General features: G+C 47.1%; 1 protein-coding gene across 1 annotated transcript in view; it reads left to right on the plus strand.

Moving 5' to 3' along the window:
- Positions 1-9,310: 9,310 nt before the first annotated feature.
- MTNR1B (melatonin receptor 1B) overlaps positions 9,311-24,928 on the plus strand; it is a 40,044-nt gene continuing 24,426 nt past the window's right edge. Inside the window, exon 1 of the mRNA XM_081860604.1 lies at positions 9,311-9,758. Within this exon, the coding sequence (XP_081716730.1) occupies positions 9,476-9,758 (283 nt within the window). The 5' untranslated portion in view covers positions 9,311-9,475. The remainder of the gene's footprint in view (positions 9,759-24,928) is intronic.

Below are 24,928 nucleotides of genomic sequence, written 5' to 3' on the forward strand. Positions count from 1 at the left end.
GTAAGAAGAATTTTCCTTCTTCCTAATGTGCACCTCTGGATTCCAGGTCCATCTTGGGCTCTTCCCAAAGGCTGCCTAAGAGTTCCTGGTTAACAGCAGCCTATCCTCACCAGATTCTGAAACTCCCAAGGCTGTGGAGAGACAGTTAAGATAAGAGGCAGATTACATGGGCTCCTTAATTAAGGCATGAACTAAAAAACCAATGCTCTCTACCCTGTTCAATGAAGGAGATAAAGGAGGATTACGCAGATGTTTCCAGTGCTTGATTACCTTATCTTGGATTTTCAGGCCGCACAAGGAATTAATGAATGACAGAAGGTCCCCTCTACCAACAGTCTGCTGGAACAGCCTTTGGACCTCTAAAGGACCTAAAAAGATCACCTATGAGAAAGCTCCAAGCCGGACCTGAACACAAGAGAATTTTCAGCGGATCAGTGCGAATGCCCTTTCACCTAAGAAGGATAACACTAAAGGTAAAGGTAAAGGATCATGTGACCAGCATGACTAAACTGCTTCTGGCGCAATGGAACACCATGACGGAAGCCAGAGGGCACAGAAACGCCATTTGCCTTCCTGCCGCAGCAGTATGTAATTATCTACTTGCATTGGTGTGCTTTCAAACTGCTAGGTTGGCAGGAGCTGGGACAGAGCAATGGGAGCTCACCCCGTCATGGGGATTCGAACCACCCACCTTCTGATCGGCAAGCCCAAGAGGCTCAGTGGTTTAGTGTGGAGAAAGGGAATCAGCAGAAGTCTTTCTCCTTCTCTCAAAATACAGTGGTGCCTCGCAAGACGAAATTAATCCGTTCCGCGATTCTCTTCGTCTAGCGGTTTTTTCGTCTTGCGAAGCAAGCCCATTGACGGATTAGCGGATTAGCGCTATTAGCGGTCTAGCGGCTTTTAGTGATCAGCTGAGAGGCGGCTTATCAGTGGAACAGCTGATAAGCGGCTTAGCGGCTTAGGAAAGGGGGGGGAGCGAAAAAAACCCGCAGGAACTCGCAAGATTTTTTCGTCTTGCGAAGCAACCCCATAGAGAAATTCGTTTAGCGAAGCGCCTCCAAAACGGAAAACCCTTTCGTCTAGCGGGTTTTCCGTCTTGCGAGGCGTTCGTCTTGCGGGGCACCACTGTAGTAGAATCCAGAGCCATCTAATGAGAGAATCAGGACTGTTTAACTACTACACCCTTCACACGGTGCATATTTAATCTGTGGACGTAGCGATGACCACAAGCTTGGAGAACTTGAGAAGGCAATTGGGCAAACTCATGGGGGGAACGTGGCTATCAACAGCCGCTGGTGATGATGGCTATATATTACCACCAATATCAATGGCAGCTTGCCTCTGAATGCTATTTGCAGGATACCACAAGCAGTAGTGTTCTCGTGCTCTGCTTTAGTTGACCACCGCGAGAAGATGATGATGACCTAGATAGGCCTGCTGTGATCCTGCAGGGCTCTTTTTACCTTCTCATATGTTTCAAGCATTGGACAGAGTGAGATATCTGGGTTAGTGAGCTCATCCATGAAGCTCGCTGTGTGTTCTTGAGCCAACCGCGATATCTCAGCATCATGTAGCTCATTCCAATGCGCCATCTTCTCCTGCACCTTGATGTCACGGCATTCGCGCATGTGTGAATGGCTCCAAAATCAAGGGATGGTCCGAATGTCTGGAGGCAGCATTACAGACTGCACACTGATCTTTCATGGTTTCTCAAAAAAACTCCACCCTACTTCTATGTCAAGGCCACTCTCATGCTCAACTTCAAACCGTCAGGTGATAAAAGGCCAATTGGTGCCTCTGTGAATCAGCACAGAGACAGACACTGAGAGATGAAGACACTTCTCAACAGCCATTGATGGTAGAATAGCACTGCCAGTGTGTGTTGTGGCGAGAGCACTTGTGTCCAGCATAATGCCGTCCATATGTTGCCGGACTACAACTCCATATGAACTCCCAGCAAGAGGAGTTGCAGTTGCAGTCAGGGCCGAATATATGCTTGCATGCCACCCCAATCTCCAAGCGATATGAGGTTCCACAGACTTACTCAACACTTACTCAGAGTTTACTTTCCTTGGGCCACAGGGAGGTTAGGCTGGCCTCAACCAGAGCCAGGGCTTTTTCGGCTGTGGCCCCGATCTGGTGGAACGCTGTCACAAGAGACTAGGGCCCTGCAGAACTTGACATCTTTCCACAGGGCCTGCAAGACAGAGCTGTTCCACCAGGCCTTTGGCCAAGGCACAGTCTGACCCCCTCCTTTGGTAATCTTCACAAAACTCTAGCCCAATGGTTGCCATTAATTTGATTTTGAATTGATTTTAAAATGAATTTATTTTAGAATGCTGTGTTACTTTTATTGTTGTTAGCTGCTCTGAGCCCGGCTTCGGCTGGGGAGGGCGGGATATAAATATTTATTTATTTATTTATTTATTTATTTATTTATTTATTTATTTTATTAGAATGAGAGTCAGCAGAGACTGTGGTGTCTTTAGGATATAAGGTTTATTTACACATTTGTACAACCTGGGCCTATGATGGAGGGGCTCAAAATCCCCCAAAAGGTCTTGCTTTCCCCATAGCCACAGCCTTGGTTCCAGCAGAAATCAAGCACGTCTCTCCCTCACAGGCTTCTAGCTCTCTTGCTACCAGCCAGTTAAGGGAGAAGGAGGTAGATCTACCCACTTGCCCTCTGGTGAGGAGCTACTTCCTTTGTTCCCTTAACAACCCGTCCTTAGGGAGCCATTACCTCAACAAGAAGCTCGAGTGGCGGACTATATGGAACTTGCCAAAGCAACCGGGAGACTCCGAGACCAGAAAGAAGAGACGGTGGAAGAAGACTGGAAGAAGTTTAAGGAATATTTGAAAAAATATGTTAATATTTAAATCTTAGAATAGCTTTGGAAGTGGATATAGGCTGTAGGGTTAGAAGTAGAAGATAGTGTATTTTAAAATAGTATTATTTGTAAGTGATAAAATGCGAAGTTATTTTAAGTGTGAAGATGGTTAGAAATTATGATATATGTAAACTGCTAAAGATGAAGTAAAATGAAAATCAGATAGGTGGGACTTGGGGAAGCCCACTTTACAATGTTTAGAAAAATAAGGATTGGACAAGAATTTGTTTGTATTGTTTGTTTTTCTGTTTGTGATCTTTATTTGTGTTATAAAATGAAGAAAAAATTTGAAAAAAAAAAGAAGAAGAAGCTCAAGTGGCTATTCCAGCAGTGGAACCTTTGCTGGATCCAAGAAGTGGAAGGGACACAGGCATGCAGCCTAACCTCAACCCTCAACCCACAACGATATGTTGCAATTCTGCACAACGACAGAAACGCCCCCCACAAAATGTGACACTGAGGATAGAATTCCATTTCCGCAGAATGTCAAGTTCCTGGTGTCCTCCTTGTTAAACAGCACTGCTTCCCCCCGTGGTTACCAAGATCTGTTGTTGTTTAGTCGTTTAATCGGGTCCGACTCTTCATGACCCCATGGACCAGAGCACACCAGGCACTCCTGTCTTCTACTGCCTCCCGCAGTTTGGTCAAACTCATGCTGGTAGCTTCGAGAACACTGTCCAACCATCTCGTCCTCTGTCGTCCCCTTCTCCTTGTGCCCTCCATCTTTCCCAACATCAGGGTCCTTTCCAGGGAGTCTTCTCTTTTCATGAGGTGGCCAAAGTATTGGAGCCTCAGCTTCAGGATCTGTCCTTCCAGTGAGCACTCAGGGCTGATTTCCTTCAGAATGGAGAGGTTTGATCTTCTTGCAGTCCATGGGACTCTCAAGAGTCTCCTCCAGCACCATAATTCAAAAGCATCCATTCTTTGGCGATCAGCCTTCTTTATGGTCCAGCTCTGACTTCCATACATCACTTCTGGGAAAACCATAGCTTTAACTATACGGACCTTTGTTGGCAAGATCTAGCTGCCAAGATCTAGTTACTGGCTATTTCCCCGTGGACTCTCAAGAAACCAAAGCAGCTGCTAAGAATGGTTTCCAGTCATCAGAGACAGCGATTCCGTGCCATATACAGCTCTTAGCTTTTCTGTCAGATTAGCAGAAATTTAATCAGATTTATATATATATATAAAAGACTAGATATTAGGCTCACTTGCTTAATATGCATTGTTTATTGAGCCCACAGGATCAAGTTCATCTCAGTGCACAGTTTGGACTTCTTTGTGGAGGTAACGCTCCGCTTTGCGAAGGCACACCTTGCACCAGACATGCAACAGTATGTCAAGGAGCATTGCTCCTGCTTTCCCCGACCTTTCACCTTCTTGGCTAAAAAACAGGGTTTTCTCCCTGACCTTTTGTCCTCTCACAATTTGTTAGACATTCACTTGGCTGGAACATGACCTGGGACCCAGACGTAATCAAGTATTGGGGAAAACTTTGAGGGAAACACCTGCTGACACGTGTACAGTGGTACCTCGGGTTAAGTACTTAAGTACTCGTTTCGGAGGTCCGTTCTTAACCTGAAACTGTTCTTAACCTGAAGCACCACTTTAGCTAATGGGGCCTCCTGCTGCCGCCGCACCACCAGAGCACGATTTCTGTTCTCATCCTGAAGCAAAGTTCTTAACCCGAGGTACTATTTCTGGGTTAGCGGAGTCTAGGTACCACTGTATTTGCTAACGCTGGGAATGTGCTTACAGTAGATGGAAATACTTTAAGTTCAAGGTGGTTTCACTACTGTTTCCAATTGTTGACTTCTGCTAATAAAAGGAGCCTTGGCAGAGCTAGCCGGCAGCTTGCTTGGAGCATGCTTGCCAGCGTGCTTCTGCACAGCTCACCTGCATCCAACCTCTCGTTGTCTCCGTTATTCCTACACTTTATATTTTCAAGCAGAGGACACTCAGTGCTGGTTATTCTTCTGCATGATAGTAGCACTGCGGATGAAAGGAGTGTGTGTGTGTGGTCCTGGATTTAGAGTGGTGCAGGCGGTTCAATTGCACAGCTCAGCCAGGGATCCTCCCAGCTCAAGGAACCTCCCAGCTCAGCCAGGGAACCAGTGGATCCTAACCCACCCATTCCAGCATCTTGCTATAGCATCTTGCTATAGGGTTGTTCCCACCATTTGCCCAGACATTCCTTGGCCTTTGTTTCCAGCTTTAACAAACCCCAATGAGCATATATTTTATTGCATTTTTAATTTTTATTCTTACTATTTATTGGAAACCATTGCTGTTTAATGAAAGGCCGCATATCAATGATTTTGAACAAATAAAATAAAATAAAATGACATTCTGTTTTTGGTGGCCAATCAGATGCCCATGGGAACCCCACAGGCAGGATGTGAGCTGGATAGCTTTCAGGGCTGTACAGCCTCTCACCATCAGTAGCAGCTACACTGATAGACACTGATAGGGACGCGGGTGGCGCTGTGGTCTAAACCACTGAGCTTCTTGGGCTTGCCGATCAGAAGGTTGGCGGTTCGACTAGTCACCTTTGACTGGACTTAACCATCCAGGGGTCCTTTACCTTTACCTTTTTACCTGCATAATCATAGAATTGTAGAGTTGGAAGGGACCCCAAGGTTCATCTAGTCCACCCCCATGCAGTGCAGGAATCTCAGCTAAATCATCCATGACAGACGGTCGTCCAACCTTTATACCTCTATCATGTCCTGCTTTGCTGAACTAAAAAAAACCCCAGAGCTGTAACCTTTCCTCTTAGGGAGTTCCTCTAGCCCAGGCATAGGCAAACTTGGCCCTCCAGATGTTTTGGGACTACAACTCCCATCAGCCCTAGCTAACAGGTCAGGGATGATGGGAACTGTAGTCCCCAAACAGCTGGAGGGCCGAGTTTGCCTATGCCTGCTCTAGCCCCTTGATCATTTTGGCTGCCCTTTTTCTGCACCTCACCAATTTGCATCTATGCCACATATATTTAGGACAGCGTACTAAGATAGGAAATACAAATAAAATATCTTGTTGGAGGGATCAACCTCCACACAGAAACAATTTCTAGCAACAGCCCCCACCCCACCCCGCCCGCCAGGAGCTGTATCATGAGAAGCAGCTTTAGATCATCTTAGCTGTTGCCAAATATACTAGGGCGTATTGCCATAAGAAATTGAATGTGTATTCCAAAAATAGCTTTAATAATTTGGCATCCTCCCTGGGGCGTCTGTTGTGGATGAGAAACAACGGGTGATGAAAGAGTTGGATTTTATGTTTGGAATGTGCACACACACATACACACACACACACACACACACACCCCAATTTGATTTGGGTCCTAATGTGATGCTTTGGAGCAGCTCCGATCTGATAAAAGGAGTAGCCTGACCTGGAAGGATCCAATGGTTGACCCAAACAGGATCTGGACTGGACACAGTTTTTAATTGGGGTTTAAACCCCTAATTAAACATGTGGTTGTTGGGAGGCGGGGGAGAAGGAGTAGCATAGAGGCTGCATACTCACAAGCATGGTTTCAGAATAAGGGAAATTCTCTCATTTTTCCAATCTTAAATTCAACTCTCTGCATTTCTGCAGTGCTCTGCAAATTTCTCGTGAAAATCCACCAGCGTTTTACGGCCAATTTCCTCTAACAAACGTTTTTGTGTGCAGTTTTGACGAATATACGCATTTACCATGGTCGGGAGTGTTGACAAAGTGGAGGGAACAGGAGCTCTGACTTATGCAACTTAATATTTGTGTGAACAAGAACATCGCTGGCTGTAGCTCTAGACATCAGGATGTTGCAATAGAGGAAGAATCAGAGAGTTGGAAGATGATCCCTGAGGACCATCTGGTCCAACCCTCGACAATACAGGAATATGCAGCTGTCCCTTATGGGGACTGAACGTGCAACCTTGGCGTTACCATGTTGTTAAAGTCAAAGACCCAGGGCCAGAGAAACCAGGATTCCAAATGGTACTTGGTTGGACAAAGGCATACACTAAACTAATGGGGAAAGTGCAGTTCTTTATCTCCATGAAAGGCTGAAGCTTTTAGAAGGATGCAATCCCAGGTGAAGGAAGAAAGGGCCTGCCTCTAAGTAAATGTGTTTACGATCAGGTGAGACATATGAAATACAGAGCTGCCGTGAAATTGAGCTTTGGAATAACTATTGCTGTGCTCAATAGGGCACACTCACTTGCAGAATATCCAGTGGTGTATATTCCTTAGTACAAGGTGTGACATTAACATATGGGAGTGCTGGAGGTGAAATAGTTAAACAGGTTACCCAATCAGAACCCGGGGGTGGAGTCAGAGGGACTGTAAAACCAGCGAAGGGAGGGGCAAGGGAGTAATCCGTTGGGAGTTAGTTGGTTGGTTGGTTGGTTGGTTGGAGTGAGTGAGTGGGAGTGAATGAATTGGGATAGAGTCTGTAGGTAGGTTGAGTTAGTGCAGTGAAATAAGCTGAGTCAGGAACAGTTAGGGGCTAGGAAGACAAGTAAATATCGGGGTTTAGTGAGTGAGAGCAGGTAGCAGAAGTTATAGGTCTGGATAGGCACCCCATGATTGTAATTGACCGATACCGTTTATGAAACCACACGCTTGTTAAACTGCAATAAATAAACAGAAGTTTGTGTTCCGATTTAACCCTGACTGGACTCAGTATTGTAGCAGGTAGGGCCTGGGTGGTGGCAGCGAGAAATAAAGTGGTGGCACAGGGATCAATAGACGGTGAAACGTCCAGGGACCCTGTGTGATCACCACTGGAAAACTGGGTCCCCAGTTCCACCATCCCTGACCATTGACCAGGCTGGTGGGGGCTTATGGGAGTTGGAGCCCAACCACTTTAGGAGGTCATGGATTGCCCACCCTGTCATAGGTGTATGCCGTGCTTCACCAATCTGGTCTCCTCCAGATATTTTTGGGGGGCTACAACACCAGTTATTAACTGCTATTGGCTGTGCTGGCTCTGGCTGATGGGAGTTGGTGAGCAGCGATATCTGGAGGTGCATACAGGTTCTGCCCTAGTAAGCATGTTTGAGATTTCAGCTTTACAGCACAATCGCATACCTGCCCATTCAGGAGCAAATCCCACTGAATTTGGTGGGACCTTTCCCCAAGGTAAGCGTGCATAAGATTGGAACCTTAGAAGTATGTTGGTGTGCAATGCAAAGACTCTCACTCACGAGTGAGAGACGCCAGTTCAGAGGGGACTATGAAATTTCTGGAGGAGTTGTTTGACAATGGAAACATAGAATCACAGAACAGGAAGTGTTTGAAGGGACGTCAAGGGTCTTTGTTTAACCCCCTGCAATGCAGGAATCTCAACTTGAGCAACCATGGCATGTCTGCCGACAGCTGTTCTCCAGTAGTTTCGAGGCAGGACTTTTTGAATTCCAAATGTGAGGGAGATACAGGGAACATGTGTGTGTGTTGCATTAATGCCTAGGTTGTGGACCTCGCAGAAGCATCTGACCGGACACTGCTAGACAACAGGATGCTGCACAACGTGGAACTTCAACCTGATCCATCTGGGCTCATCTTATGCAGCTATGTTTGGGAATATTGTAATACGAGACACAGAAGATTCTTTTATTGACCCATCCAATGTACATCACAAACACACACTTTGGAACCCCCTCTGCCTGTTTAACTTTTGTTAAAATGTGACTATTCAAACTGTTTGCAAACGACCTGTTTCTAACCTGCGCCTGTGGCTGCATACACAAGCATGCATTTGAAGCACCCACACGCCCCAAGAATCCTGGGAACTCTAGTTTGCTAAGGGTGCTGGGAAACATAGCTCTGTAAGGGATAAAATGCAGCTCCCGGGATTCTTGGGGAGCGGCGTGCGCTTGGAACACGTGCAGCCGCCACCTATTTCTCTCCTATTTCTTTGCAGCGTTTTCCAAAATAGCGCGCATCTGCCAACAATGAGAACAATTGCGATTTTCAGTCCTGCAGTTGCTCCCCTCCCAGTCCTCCTGGACACTTCTCCCCTTCCGCGCACCAAAACGCGTGCTGTTCTCCTCCTCCTCCTCCTCCTCCGTCCGCGTTTCCACACAGCTAATCCGGTGAGTAATTGGCGTGTGTCACTCCGTGTCGGCGTGCAAGGAACGAGGGACACCTTCCCACCCGCGCGCCTTACCTCTTCCGAAGCTGCCGGCGAACTGAAAGGCAGCGAAGAAAAAGTTCCCTCGCAGCCTGGCAGGCCCCGCCTACGTGGGGGCGGGGGCGGGGCCAGGGCGCCAGTGGGCGGGGCCTTGCGCCTTGACCCCTCCTCCCACTCCCCTCGGTCCCCTTTTCCCTTACAGGAGTCGAACCGAGAGGGGGCGGAGATTGGGCTGAAGCCCCGCCTCCTTTCCTTTTTTTAACAAAAGAGCCAAGTGCGAGGGGCGGAGCCTGGCGAGTGGGAAGCCGTCTATTAAAACCATTGGCGCTGGCGGGAGCCGGCCAGTCACCGGAGGCTGCGCACCTGGGACGGGGCAAGGAGAGGAGGGGAAGTCCCGGAGGCGCCTCTTTCCGATGCGAGCAGAGGGAGCGCAGCGAGGGCCGGGCTGGGGGCGCAGGGGTCCGCGATGCTGGAGAATGGCTCCTTAAGGAACTGCTGCGGGCTGGGCGGCCGAGGGGGCTTCGGCTTCTCCCAGCGAGGGGAGGCCGAGGCGGCGGCGGCGGATGCAGAAGCGGAGGCGGCCGGAGGAGAAGCAGCCGTAGGGGCGGCTGCTGGGGCAGCAGACCCCCGGCCGGGCTGGGTAGTCGCGGCGCTGTCCAGCGTGCTGATCTTCACCACCGTGGTGGATATCGCGGGCAGCCTGCTGGTCATTATCTCGGTGTTCAAGAACCGCAAGCTCAGGAATTCAGGTAACAGGAGGACGCGCGCGGGTGCGTAAAGTGAGCGCGTGCGGGGCAGGGCTTGAGCCCTTTGCGCGCGTCCCAGCAGCGATGGGACGGGGAGAGGGTTTGCGCATGGCGTTGTGCAGCCTTATTTTGGGGATGCGAGGTTCTGGCTGCTTTTGACAGGCTGAGAGAGCAGTTGTGCGGGTGGCGATTTGCCTCCAGGGATCGATCCCTTCTTATTTCTCTTCTGGAACACAGAGGGAGAAAGTATGCAGAACCACCGGAGCCTGCCAAAAGTTTGCTCGCTTGTTTATTTAAGATACATTGCACACTGCTAACCGCCCAAATAGAACCTGACTCTCCATCTCGGATCTCATCCTAATACAATCCCATACTTCTAAAGGAATACTAGATTCCACCGTGCTCTCCGTTTTTACTTTCTGAAGTCCCAAGAGTCAAACCTCCCTCCAAGTCCCACAAGCCTCTATCTGGTTCGTACGATAAGCCCTGCTGGATCAGACCAAAAGGTCTAGTTAGTCCAGAATCCTTTTTCCAAGAGTGGCCAACTAGATTCCTAAAAGAAGCTCACTAGCAAAGCTTAAAGGCTGTAGACCCCCCTTTCCTTGCTCCCTGGCAATGTCTGGTCAGTGGTCTACTCTCATAGAGTCTCCATTTAAGTTCCATAGCGAATAACTATTGATAGATCCATCCACTGTCATTCGACCTTAACTTGCAAACAGTCCAGCTTCATTCCGTGTTGTACTTTGTCAGCCCTAAAAGCTACAGGGCGCACACTGTGATTCTGCAACTTTGCAATGAACTTGACTGAACTGTTGTGCCACAACTATGCTGCGTCCAGCATTGCTATGATACGAACCTCAACACTATTCGAGACCTTCTGTTGATCTTTATACCTACGCAACGCATTGAAATGAGGGACCATCCTCTCTCTACCCTGGTCCCAGTTTGCACATAATCAAGCTGTGTTGGACATGTTCAGCCTTGTGTATAAAGAGACAGTTGCAGTCCCTTCCAATATACCTGCCTGAAGATCAATACATGCTCTAGATACAAATCTTATCGAGTTCACACATGGAGGGGGTGGGGGCAAAAGAGACCGGGGGAGTGGATTGCTGTCACACAATTCTTACCAGATCTACTTAGAAATAAGTTCTACTGGCTATAAACAGTTTTATTTCCTTTTGTGTGAGTTATCATTCCATCCTTGTTGCAGTCTCCTGAAGCAACCCTAAAACTGTTTACCAGGAAGTAAGCCCCATTGCTCTCAATGGCACATAGCAGCCAAGCTTATATATCTGGTTGTCAAGTTCACACTGTGCTCACCTACCATCTGTGATAGCAAACAGAGTTAAGCTGCTTTGAAATCCTGTTGGCTTCAGGAGGATAGAGTTAAACACAATGTTGAACTCTCCCATTAAACGCAGTGGATCTTAAACATGCTTAGGCTGGGCCGGATTGTGCCCAGTGGTTGCCAATTTTGTCTTGTATTTTTCAATAGACTTGGCCATTTTATGAATGGTGGGATTAAAGCAGGGGAGCTCTCCGTAGTTTAGCGCTTAGATCCCGTGGGAAACTGACAGCAATTCATTTCCTGCAGTGTTTGCAAAACTCTCCCCCTGTGGGGAGTTCTTCTTAACTGCAGGCTGTCGGAATGAATGGAAATCTGTGAGCTTTTCAGCACTCCGTGGTAGATGGACTGGACAGCTCCAGCACTTGTGACCTCACCCATATTGAATGGGGAGCGTGAAGGAGCTGAAGATGGGGATGACCCCCCCCCCCCCGTTTTAGGAGAGCTTTGTAAAAGTAGGTTAGATAGGTGGTGGGAGTCTCCATTTCATCCTTAAAGGAGACGAAATGGCTTCACTTTTACTTTGTTGGTGTCAATAAATCTCAGAGAGGAGCTCTCTTCAAATATCCACAGAGCTGTCACTCGGAAGATGACGGAGCTGTATTGCTCTTTCGTTGCTCCGGAGGGCTGGACTAGAAACAATGTAAGGAAGCAGATTTGAATTAAACATTAGGAGAAGCTTCCTAATGATAAGAGCCATTTGGCTATGGAACAGTCTTCCTCGGGAGGTGGTAAGCTCTCTTTTTCTGGAGTTATTTAAGCAGAGGCTGGCCAGCCATCTGTCAGTGATGTTACTGGATCCTCCATTGCAGATTCTGCATTGAACAAGGGGTTCGTCTAAATGGCCTCTATGGTCCTTTCCAGCTCTACAATCCTAAACTTCTGTGCTTAGTCTATTGCAGCAAACACAGAAGGAATCTCTGGGATGCCACACGACCAACAGATTTAATATATTGTTGGGGCATTGCTCTTGCCGCAATGTATCTGCTAGGCTGTAAGGGGTCCAAAGACTTTCTCTTGTCTGTGGGGTCAGTGGGATGCTTGCTCTGTTGATGGGTAGTAAGAGAGTGCTGACAGCAGTGTGGTGTAGTGGGTGGAGTGCTGGACTTAGTCTGGGTGAATCTGGGTTCAAATCTACATTCTCTTACAGAGTTGATTAAGTAACAGTGGGTCAGAGCACATCCCTCAGCCAAACCTCCCTCAAAGTGTCGCAAAAATGGAGGGGGCACACAGATTGTGTGCACTTTCTGAGCTCATTGGAAGAAGGATGGGATAAAAACATTGGGTGGGCAACAGGCACTCAGCATATGCTCTGGGACACTCTCATCTTCTCTTTCATCATATGTTATGGGGTTGGTTCCAGGCAATGGAAGAAGATGCCAGGGCCAGGGACAAGTTAGCTTTTGCTTATTTGTTATAGCTATACAGTGGCACCTTGGGTTACATACGCTTCAGGTTACAGACTCCGGTAACCCAGAAATATTACCTCGGGTTAAAAACTTTGCTTCAGGATAAGAACAGAAATCATGCTCCGGCAGCGCGGCAGCAGCAGGAGGCCCCATTAGCTAAAGTGGTGCTTCACGTTAAGAACAGTTTCAGGTTAAGAACAGACCTCTGGAACGAATTAAGTTCTTAACCCGAGGTACCACTGTAGAGATGTAGAGTAGATGACAGCATTTCCTGAGTCCCTGTTGCGCACTCAGTGGTGAATAACTGTATAACGTCCCTCCACGTATCAGGGACTAGAATTGAAGTCTGAAGAGGATGGCATTTTGAGGGAGATCAGAGTCCCAGAAGAATCTCTTTCTCTAGAAATAGTGTGCCATATCTTAAACACTGCCAAGTGAATAACGAAGTCTTGGGGAGAAGTCACTCTCTTTGAAGTGGTGTGGACTCTCCAGTTCAGCAAATGTTGCTAGCTTGAACTAAACTGGGTGCCTGTAAGGTTTGTTTTACAATGAAGGATCTTGGGTGATATTAGGGGATGGCAAAGGGAGGCAGTGGGTGGGGGCCTCCATCCACTTCTTGTGCAAAATATTTCCCATGAAGAGAGTGTACCTAAAGAACATGAAGGATCTTGGCATTTGAATCATTGAACTGAAATGTAATGTGAAGTCTATAACTTGGTCCCTAACAGAACTGGCTTATCTTGCAGCCAAAATGGGAGTAACCTTTGTCCATCTACACATTGCTTAACAATAGTTCATCTCTGACCATCTGGTCTATGGATTGGAGCTGATGGGTGTCAAGTCCAGCAACAGATCAGGACTGACCACAGTCCCATCCTTGCCTTCCAGAGGATTGAGACAACATATATATTTGAATACCCAGACAACCAGTTTCCTCCATCATTGAAATAAACACATATTCTTCTCCAATTTACCTTGAATTCATCTTCCTCTGTTTTTTTCCCCACGTAGAATTTTAGATTGTAAGCTATTTGCGGGCAGAAAACTACTCCTGTTGTTATCTGTAAAGAACCAGCCATGCTGAAGTTACTATCAATGAACTGACAATATCCCCCACCAATTCATCACCCTGCTGGGGGCAAAAAAATGGGGGGGGGGGGCATCTTTAATAATTTGGACTGGCACATTTTCCAAAAGATTTTGAGAGGTAGTGCAGCAGTAGCACATTAAGAAGCTCACTTGGTGGCTGTCATGGCCTGCTGTGACCCCATCCCTTAATGCCTCATATGTGATCTTGCCAGTGGGGGCTGTGTTTGTGGGAGGGGGGATTAGTCAGTTGGTTCTTGTTCTCGTTTTTATTAAGTACAGTCATACCTTGGGTTAAAGTAGCTTCAGGTTGAGCGTTTTCAGGTTGCGTTCCGTGGCGACCTGGAAGTAACGGAACAGGTTACTTCCAGGTTTCGCCGCTTGTGCATGCGCAGACGCTCAAAATACATCACGTGCATGCGCAGAAGCGGCGAATTGTGACGCGCTCAGATGAGGGTTGCGTTCTGTTCAGGATGCAAACGGGGTCTGGAATGGATCCCGTTCGCATCCAGAGGTACCACTTTACAGTGGAACCTCAGGTTACATACACTTCAGGTTACAGACGCTGCTAACCCAGAAATAGTGCTTCAGGTTAAGAACTTTGCTTTAGGATGTGCACAGAAATCATGCTTCAGCGGCGCGGCAGCAGCAGGAGGCCCCATTAGCTAAAGTGGTGCTTCAGGTTAAGAACAGTTTCAGGTTAAGTACGGACCTCCGGAACGAATTAAGTACTTAACCCGAGGTACCACTCTACTTTGTGTTTTTATGCTGAGAAGCTGACAAAGGGCGGTGTACAAATTTAATAAATAAATTCAATAATAAAGACAGTGATCCACAGGAAACCCAACTGCCATTTGCTCCAGCCGAGCTCTGAAGAGCAGTTTTCGTCAAGGTGAAAGCAGTAGAAGAACAAGAGGGTGTTTGGATAAGCCCATTGTCTACAAAGACTTGCAGCAGTTCGATGAGGTTTCAGATAGGAGTTTCTCCCAGCTGTACCTGGAACCTACTAGGGATGTACCTGGGACCTTCTTCTTATGAAGCAGATCACTACCATTGAGCTAGTGGGATGCAGGTGGCACTGTGGTCTAAACCACTGAGCCTCTTGGGCTTGCCAATCAAAAGGTTGGCAGTTCGAATCCCCATGATGGGGGTAAGCTCCCATTGCTTGGTCCCAGCTCCTGCCAACCCAGCAGTTCGAAAGCACACCAGTGCAAGTCGATAAATAGGTACCGCTCTGGCGGGAAGGTAAACAGCGTTTCTGTGCACTCTGGTTTCTGTCACGGTGTTCCATTGCACCAGAAGCAGTTTAGTCATGCTGGTCACAGGACCCGAAAGCTGTCTGTGGACAAACGCTGGCTCCCTGAGCCTGAAAGCGAGATGAGCGCCGCAGCTGCCTAGTCACCTTTGACTGGACTTAACCGTCCAGGGGCCCTTTACCACTGAGCTACATTTTTCCATGGAGACCGCATAAAACAGCACCGTGGGGACTTAACCTGCTGAGCTCCCCTGGAATACTGACTGAGTGTTGCAAGGGAGAAAATCTGAGCCCTGGGTAGGAGAGGAAATTGAATGGTGTGACTGGAGAATAAGCGTGGAAGGAGAGGCACATTGCTATTAAAAAAAAAGGTATGAGACAACCATCTCTTTATCTTGGAGAGGTCATTTTCTGGTCCACCCTCGAGAAGGTTTATTTTTAAACATCCCAAGGATGGAGGTGAGAGTTCTCTGCAGAAATCAATGGTGAAATCAAAGGTTTTAATGTAGCTCGCTGTTCCTAAAGGTGGCACAGTGGGTCAGTTAATCTGGCTGTTAACCAGAAGGTTGGTGGTTTGAGCCCACCAAGGGATGGTTGTGGGCAAGACTCCTGAATTGAAGGGGTTGGACTGGATGACCTTTAGGGTCCCTTCCAACTCTACAATTCTATGATTCTATGACTGAGCACCACTTGTGCCCCCTTCTCCGCAAAAAACACCTGAAATCATCCAATGGGAACTGAGCATGCTCAGTGGGCATAGAATGCGAATTAATATGGATGGCGGAGGAGAACAGGAAGCCGTGGAGAATGGGATTTGGAATGGATTGTCCAGAATGCATTGCAGGGGGTTATTATTATTATTTTATATATTGAATTTATATACCGCCCTATACCCAGAGGTCTCAGGGCGATTCACTGAACAAAATCAATATATAAAACTACAAAATATATAATCAAAATAAAAACAATAACCCCCTCCAAAAAAACCCACATCTTAAAAGGGCATAGGATGTCAATCAAATCAACCAAAGGCCTGGTTAAAAAGGAATGCTTTTGCCTGGCACCTAAAGGTGTATAATGAGGGCACCAGGGAAACTTCCTTGGGGAGAGCATTCTACAGATAGGGAGCCACTGCAGAGAAGGGCCGTTCACCCTCTGGACCTCTCAAGGAGGGGGCACATGAAGAAGGACCTCAAAAGATGATCTCAGGGTCCGGATAGGTTCATCTGAAAAGAGGCGGTCCTTGAGGTATTGCGGTCCTGAGCTCTTTAAGGCTTTATAGATCAAAACCAGCACTTTGAATTGGGCCTGGAAGCTAGTTGGTAGCCAGTGCCATTAGACCAGGACTGGTGTAAAAAGGTAAAGCTAAAGGTACCCCTGACCATTAGGTCCAGTTGTGGACGACTCTGGGGTTGCACACTCATCTCGCTGTATAGGCCGAGGGAGCCGGCCTTTGTCCGCAGACAGCTTTCAGGTCATGTGGCCAACATGACTAAGCCGCTTCTGGTGAACCAGAGCAGTGCACGGAAATGCCATTTACCTTCCCACCAGAGGGTTACCTATTTATCTACTTGCACTTTGACGTGCTTTCGAACTGCTAGGTTGGCAGGAGCAGGGACTGAGCAACGGGAGCCAACCCGTCGCAGGGATTCAAACCGCTGACCTTCTGATCGGCAAGTCCTAGGCTCTGTGGTTTAAGCCACAGCACCACCCGCGTCCCTTGAATAAAGCTTAGTTGGATGCTAATAGTAGATAGTGAGAACTTAAGAAGAGCCTGCTGAATCAGGCCAATGGCTCATTGGGTACAGCATCCTGTTCTCACAGTGGCCACCCAGATGCCTGTGGGAAACTCACAATGCAGAAAGAAGAGCTCTCTCCCCTCCTGTAGTTTCCAACAACTACTGTTCAGATGCATGACTGCCTCTGACCATGGAGGCAAAGCAGAGTGTTGTCTAGTAGCTATCCGTAGCCAGATGGGCGGGGTATAAATAATAAATTATTAGTATTATTAGTATTATTAGTATTATTAGTATTATTAGTATTATTAGTATTATTAGTATTATTATTATACCTCACCCTCCCTGACCAGGGCTGGGCTCAGGGCAGTTAACACCAAATATAAATTACAATAAAATGTAATAGAAAAAAAGAAAAAAAACAGTTACCGTATTTTTTGCTCTATAAGACTCACTTTTTCCCTCCTAAAAAGTAAGGGGAAATGTGTGTGCGTCTTATGGAGCGAATGCAGGCTGCACGGCTATCTCAGAAGCCAGAACAGCAAGAGGGATTGCTGCTTTCACTGCGCAGCGATCCCTCTTGCTGTTCTGGCTTCTGAGATTCAGAATATTTTTTTTCTTCTTTTCCTCCTCCAAAAACTAGGTGCGTCTTGTGGTCTGGTGCGTCTTATAGAGCGAAAAATACAGTAATTAAAAGACGGCTTAAGATGCACCTTAAAATGCAGCCTCATTTTAGTAGTGTGCCGGGTAATAGGCTTCCTAGCATAACGGGGTATATACCAAATGCTCGTTTAGCACAAAGTAGACTGCCTATCACCACCCTTTCACCACATCACACAGACAGATCTGTCTATCAACCACACTTTGAAACAAGTAGCAGCTTGTTCCCGTTAGCTGCTGCACAGATACTGGTATTGGAAACTGCCAACACTGCTAGAGCTCTCTAAATGAGAAAGTAAGCTCACTCTCTCTATATACATATATGCACTAATATCAGAACCAATGAACTGCAGGAACTACATATAATACAGGTCATTGGCTGCAATTAAGAGATTGGATTCACAGACACAGCACAAGAACCTGCCTTTTACCACAGCAAAGGTTAGGCCAGTAGCCAACTTGCTCAATATCAGCTACACGGACATACAGAATTCTCTTCTGGTCCTCCCTGGAGATTCCAGGATTGAATATGGGACCTTCTGCATACAGAGCATATGTTCTACTACTAAGCTGCGGCCAGTGCACAATGCATTCAATTATATTTATGCGCAGGAGAGGAGGCAAGCATGAAACTGTTTTGTTCAAACCTGGATAACATTTGGATTATTGGGGAAACAAACCACATCCTTCATGTGATGGAATTTGTGCTGATGAATTACTAAACATTTTAAATTAGGTTAGGCTTTGTTTGCCATCTTCCCACAAAGAAAACTGTATACAGGCAGCAGAGACTACGTGGTAAGCAAGCAAGAGCAGCAATTCATAAAAATGATCAACGAACATTTCAAATAAAATTGCAGCATAATATAAACATTTCAGCTACGTCAGAGGATCTTGGGAAAACTCTTTGCTTTTTGGTGGGGGACGCAGGTGGCGCTATAGGACGCGGGTGGCACTGTGGGTTAAACCACAGAGCCTAAGACTTGCCAATCAGAAGGTCAGCGGTTCGAATCCCCGTGACGGGGTGAGCTCCCATTGCTCGGTCCCTGCTCCTGCCAACCTAGCAGTTCGAAAGCACGTCCAAGTGCTAGTAGATAAATAGGTACCGCTCTGGCGGGAAGGTAAACGGCGTTTCCGTGCACTGCTCTGGTTCACCAGAAGCGGCTTAGTCATGCTGGCCACATGACCCAGAAGCTGTACGCCGGCTCCCTTGGCCAATAAAGCGAGATGAGCGCCGCAACCCCAGAGTCGGCTACGACTGGACCTAATGGTCAGGGGTCCCTTTACTTTATTATAGGGATGCAGGTGGTGCTGTGGTCTAAACCACTGAGCCTCTTGGGCTTGCCGATCGGAAGGTCAGCAGTTTGAATCCCCACAATGGAGTTAGCTCCCATTGCTCTGTCCCAGTTCTTGCCAAGCTAGCAGTTCGAAAGCACACCAGTGCAAGTAGATAAATAGGTACCACTGTGGCAGGAAGGTAAACGGTATTTCCGTGCGCTCCGGTTTCTGCAACAGTGTTCCGTTGCACCAGAAGCGGTTTAGTCATGCTGGCCACAGGACCCGGAAAGCTGTCTGTGGACAAACACCTGCTCCCTTGGCCTGAAAGCGAGATGAGCGCCACAACCCCATAGACACTTTTGACTGGACTCAACCATCCAGGGATCATTTAACTTTACCTACCTTTACACAGGATTCCCCTCTCTGTGGTACAATGTTTCCTAAAGGAAGTTTGCAGCTTGATCCTGTCCTCTTTTGGCCTTTGGAAAATGCTGGACTGGAGACAGTTAAGAAGGCAGGGAAAGCGTATGCCATACAAGCTGAGTGGAGAAAGTGCCAGTGTTACAAACTGCTTTAATCTAAAATCAATTTTGTGTCTGGAAACAACCGTGTGACTGTTTAGTCATCAATTGCCTAGTAACATAGGGATATTTGAAGCAGGAGGAGATGGTGATGAGGAAGCCATGAAACAGAACTTGAGTAGCTTGTGAGCTATTTCCCAATGCCGTATGCCCTGTGCACGTATAAAATAGCGATGGTGTTCTTTTTGCCGTTTTCACATAATTCCCTTTTACCAGACTTCAAAGTGTGTATATAGCAAGGATGAGCCTTCCATCCCATTCTGGATGACCTTCTGAGGACCACATGCCAGGGGTGGGTGGGGCCAAGGGCAAAAGTGGGCGGGGCAATTTATGTAAATTTCACACCTGCGCAGTAGGCTAGTTTGCACACACACTCTCCTCCCCTTCTTCCAGCTGGGAAAGCAAGAGGAATTGTCTGAGCTCAAGGATGTATTTCCGTCTGGCGAAAACATTTGGCGTGGAGAGCAGTGAGGGGTGTGACCTGGGGAGGGTCTCAAGGATCAAGTAGAAAGGCAAGCAGGGCCTTTAAAGCCCTAAACGGCCTCAATCCAGTATACCTGAAGGAGCGTATCCACCTCCATCATTCTGCCTGGACACTGAGGTCCTCCTCCGAGGGCCTTCTGGTGGTTCCCTCACTGCAAGAAGCCAAGTTACAGGGAACCAGGCAGAGGGCCTTCTCGGTAGTGGCGCCCACCCTGTAGAATGCCCTCCCACCGGATGTCAAAGAGAAAAACAACTACCAGACTATTAGAAGACATCTGAAGGCAGCCTTGGTTTAGGGAAGCTTTTAATGTTTGATGCATTACTGTATTTTAATATTCTGTTGGAAGCTGCCCAGAGTGGCTGGGGAAACCCAGCCAGATGGGCGGGGTATAAATAATAAATATTATTATTATTATTATTATTATTATTATTATTATTATTATGTCCCTGTACTGAACCTGAGTTTTCCCGCTCCTGGCTTAAAGCATGTGTTACTGGTTGCCTCACATGCTCCTACTGGCCCTCTCAGCTCCTCTTAGTTTTTATCTGGACGGAGCTGATTGCAGTTGGCAGAGCATGAGACGGTTAATCTTCGAGCCCCACACTGAGCAAAAAGATTCCTGCATTGGACTAGATGGCCCTTGTGGTCCCTTCCAAATGTACAATACTGTGATTCTAAGATCAGATGCATTTGGGACTGAAAGCAATTGCTTTAAAAGGTTGGTTAGATTTGAACAGGGTAATGCCCTATAACAGCCCTTCGTATAGGATCGGTCTTTGCAAATCAGGACCCATGGCTACGCTATTGGCTAGGGCCCAGGGAGATCTCTAGCTTTACAAATCCTCTATTTCAGGTTTCCAAACTTGCCCCCTCCATGAAAATTGCTGAAGGTTTTGGTGAAATGTTTGGTTATTTTTCTGCCTGTTTTCGCAACTGTAATGAAATGTACCAGGTATTCTGTGATTTTTAATGGTACAGTGGTACCTCGGGTTACATACACTTCAAGTTACAGACTCCACTAACCCAGAAATAATACCTCAGGTCAAGAACTTTGCTTCAGGATGAGAACAGAAATTGTGCAGCGGCAGCAGCAGGAGGCCCCATTAGCTAAAGTGGTGCTTCAGGTTAAGAACAGTTTCAGGTTAAGAACGGACCTCCGGAAAGAATTAAGTACTTAACCCGAGGTACCACTGTATTTGCATTGCTTCTTTTATTGATTTTCATTTATTCTCACTCTCTCTTTCTGACTGCTAATCCTCTCCACAACTTCTGAGGGCCTTTCTACCCCACCCCAGTCACTCCCAGTCCATCCTCCTCACCTTGTGGACTGACCACTGGCATTCTTAGAATGATGCAACAGCTGAAGCACTCACTTTTTATATATGCTGCTCCTGTCGTTCTTCACAGACTTGCTGTGGACCACCCAAATGAAGCTCATGGACCACTGGTGGTCTGCAGACCAACAGTTTGGGAACCCTGGCTCAACTCGAGGGGCTGTCAGGGGCCATTACTGTGTTGAAAGGTCTTCCTTTTCTGAAGGGCTGTCTGGTCTGAGTCTTATTTAAAGATGACCACCAAGGAGGAAGATCTGCAGGGGCTTCTGAAGCTGCTCATCTGCACTTCTCACCTGGGCAGCAGACTGAGCAAGCACACAGCTCATCTCTATGTATTCCATCTCTATTTAAATCAGAGTAATTTTATCCAAATCTCTGTATTGAAACCTTTTTTTGTTTTAGGCAAGGCTACGCGGGTAGCGCTGTGGGTTAAACCACAGAGCCTAGGGCTTGCCCATGAGAAGGTAGGCGGTTCGAATCCCCGCAACGGGGTGAGCTCCCGTTGCTCAGTCCCTGCTCCTGCCAACCTAGCAGTTCAAAAGCACGTCAAAGTGCAGGTAGATAAATAGGTACCGCTCCGGCGGGAAGGTAAAGGGCATTTCCGTGCGCTGTTCTGGTTTGCCAGAAGCGGCTTAGTCATGCTGGCCACATGATCTGGAAGCTGTACACCAGCTCCCTCAGCCAATAAAGCGAGATGAGCACCGCAACCCCAGAGTCGGCCACGTGTGGACCTAATGGTCAGGGCTCCCTTTACCTTTACCTTATGCAAACATATCATTTTCTTATGTATGGGGAACACTCGGAGATGAGGTGTGACTGAGTCTAGCTTTGCTGCAGATGTTCAGACCAGAAGTGAGGCTAAAATAGGAAAGTGGAAGAGGGACCTGGTTTACACATGATAGCAGGATGAGGCCGTAGAGTCCTGAGCAGTGTTAGAAATTGGGATAGAAAAGCTGGCTCCTGGGACCTGGGTTGTGGGTGCCAAAACAGTATGTCCAGTTGCCATTGGGGGCAGCAACAATTTTTATTTATTATTTTGATAAGCATGAACTAATACGCAATTCACATAAGTGACACATTGTTAACACAGTCATACCTCACGTTACGTTTGCTTCATGTTATGTTCTTTCAGGTTATGTCCCGCGGCAACCTGGAAGTACCGGAAAGGGTTACTTCCAGGTTTCGCCACTCGCGCATGCACACAAGCACCAAATCACGCCTCACACCTGTGCCGATACGGCGCTTCAGGTTGTGCTCTTTTCATGTTGCGAACGGGCCTCCGGAACAGATCCCATTTGCAACCAAAGGTACCACTGTACCACATTTTTAACATAAATTGTTGATAAGTGTTAAATTTTGTGTTTACAATAAAAAATATTGGTACTGCAGTTTTCAAAACACTCTTACACTTTATTGTTAAACTCCCTAACATATTGTCTATCAAAGCACAGACATTTCAATAATCCTTGAGTGTCAGCCAGGCACAGAAAATGGCAGCCAGACTTTTTTTTGAGGCGATCGCAAACGGAGAATCTTTAGATGTCTAATGCGCCTGGTGCCCTGCTAATTTCGAACCCTGGTCCTGAGGTGTGGAAGGCACCATATTAGCAGGCCCATAGCTATAATGTCATATCATATCATACCATACAATAACATCATATCATATCATTGGCTTAAAGAGGTATGCGGGGCAGCCAGAACCTAAATACAAAGGACTTAATATGCTTAAAATTAATCAACTCTTGTTACTTCACAGAGGGCATTCCTTTGGCAAGATCTGCAAGGATGAGTGGCTTAGGGTGCAGCAGATCTCTGGATCAGCCAAATGATCCCCAGCTCAACCAGCATTAAGTTTCCAACTCTTGCTCCGTCAAAGATACAGTGGTACCTCAGGTTACAGACGCTTCAGGTCACAGTCTCCGCTAACCCAGAAATAGTACCTCGGGTTAAGAACTTAATTCGTTCCAGAGGTCTGTTCTTAAACCTGAAACTGTTCTTAACCTGAGGTACCACTTTAGCTAATGGGGCCTCCCGCTGCCACTGTGCCACTGCCGTACGATTTCTGTTCTCACCCTGAAGCAAAGTTCTTAACCTGAGGTACTATTTCTGGGTTAGCGGAGTCTGTAACCTGAAGCGTCTGTACCCTGAGGTACTACTGTAGTACCTCGGTTTAAGAACTTTGCTTCAGGATGAAAACAGAAATTGTGCTCCGATGGCACGGTGGCAACAGGAGGCTCCATTAGCTAAAGTGGTACCTCACATTAAGACCAGTTTCAAGTTAAGAATGGACCACTGTATACCAGGATAACTTGCTCATCCCAGCTGAGCTGAGGATGGTGTAAGTCCCCCCCCCCCAAAGGGGGTGTTCGTGGTCATGGCAGCACCCATTGCAGCCAACTCCTAGAGGTCGAGGTGTCTTTGGCCCTCCCAATAAAATATTTGCGGGGGCCACACTCACACCAAGTTGATGGGCTTTGCCATTCAAATGGTGTCTCATGTGATTGATTATGCAGGGCTTACTTGGGTCTCCCCCAATATTTTATTCAAGTTGGCACCCCTGGGACTTAGACTGGATCAGCTTAGTTATGTGACCTAGCAACTCAGCACTGAACACTGTTTTGAAGGCTTGCTTTCCCTCTCGCAGGTTTAGGCAGAGCAGCAGTCTTGCTGTTGAACAGAGTTTGGATCTCGTGTAACTCAGCTTACACTGGCTTGCTTCACAACAGCTTCTTGTGCCTAGGCTTGCCCTCTTGGGGTTTGGTATAGCAGAATACTCTCTGCATGCTTTCCCCTGTAAACCACTTTTTTTTTTTTTTAAAAAAAAAAAGCTAGTTATTTAGGTGAAAACTGAAATTCAGGGAGCGGTTTGGCTTTCCCTCACCGCCTCCCTGCCATGGTTGCAGTTCTGCACTTCACATAAATGCATGCATGCATTTCCTTTCTAATACTCTTCCATATCAAAGCAGCAACTGATCCCTGCAAGAAGAAAGCTAGCTCATCAGGGATTGTGGCCCTCGTTTTATTTCTCTTTCTCTCCAATTTGCTGGTTTCCTATTTTCAGGCGCCCTGAAGCAGTACAATCCAGCCTGTCAATTCATTCTACATACAATAAAACACGCTCTTTCTGCTGCGTATGTGGATCTTAGCCTCAGCTGCCAGTCATCAGGTGGTGAATCATCAATCGCTCCCATGAATCAGCCTAAGAATTAATAGCTCAGCTATGCACTTAGAATTCCTCCAGATTGCGTGCAGAGGGAGTTCAGCCATTTTGGAAATGGAAGCAGAGAAGGAGGTGCAGGGGGGGAAATGCAGGTGGTTCTCAAAGAAAGGCATTTTAAAATTATTTCTGAAGAGCAAAATTAGAGCCTATTTGTGTATTGTGGAAGAAATGAGTCAGAGAATGACAGTTTCGAAAACAGCAAAGAAAGTTGGAGAGGATGCGCGGGGAGGGAGAACTGTTGCTGGAAGGTAAAAGAGAAGTAAATTTCGTTGGAGTTGAAAGAGCAATTTAGAAGAGAGAGCATGCAAAGGCATCCAGCTCGAGATAATTTCAGAAGCTGAGTAACTTCTCGACAAAACCTGCCTGGAAACGGCATCAGACTCTGGCGGGAAAGAAAGGTATTGGCTTTTGGAAGGAGTCCAGATTCTGGATTGTGTTTATTTAATTTCCAGTGTGCCTGCCACACAGAGCCAGTGTGGTGTAGTGGTTAAGAGCGGTGGACTTGTAATCTGGTGAACCAGGTTTGATTCCCACATGCAGCGGCTGGGTGACCTTGGGCTAGTCACACTGAGGTCTCTTAGCCTCACTCATCTCACAGAGTGCTTGTTGTGGGGGGGGGGGAGAGAGAAAGGAGATTGTTAGCTGCTTTGAGACTCCTTAGGGTAGTGATGGGACACGGGTGGCGCTGTGGGTTAAACCACAGAGCCTAGGACTTGCCGATCAGAAGGTCAGTGGTTCGGATCCCCACGACAGGGTGAGCTCCCGTTGCTTGGTCCCTGCTC

This window comes from Podarcis erhardii (genome assembly GCF_964252035.2).
Source record: "Podarcis erhardii genome assembly, chromosome: 4".
Taxonomy (NCBI): Eukaryota; Metazoa; Chordata; class Lepidosauria; order Squamata; family Lacertidae; genus Podarcis; species Podarcis erhardii.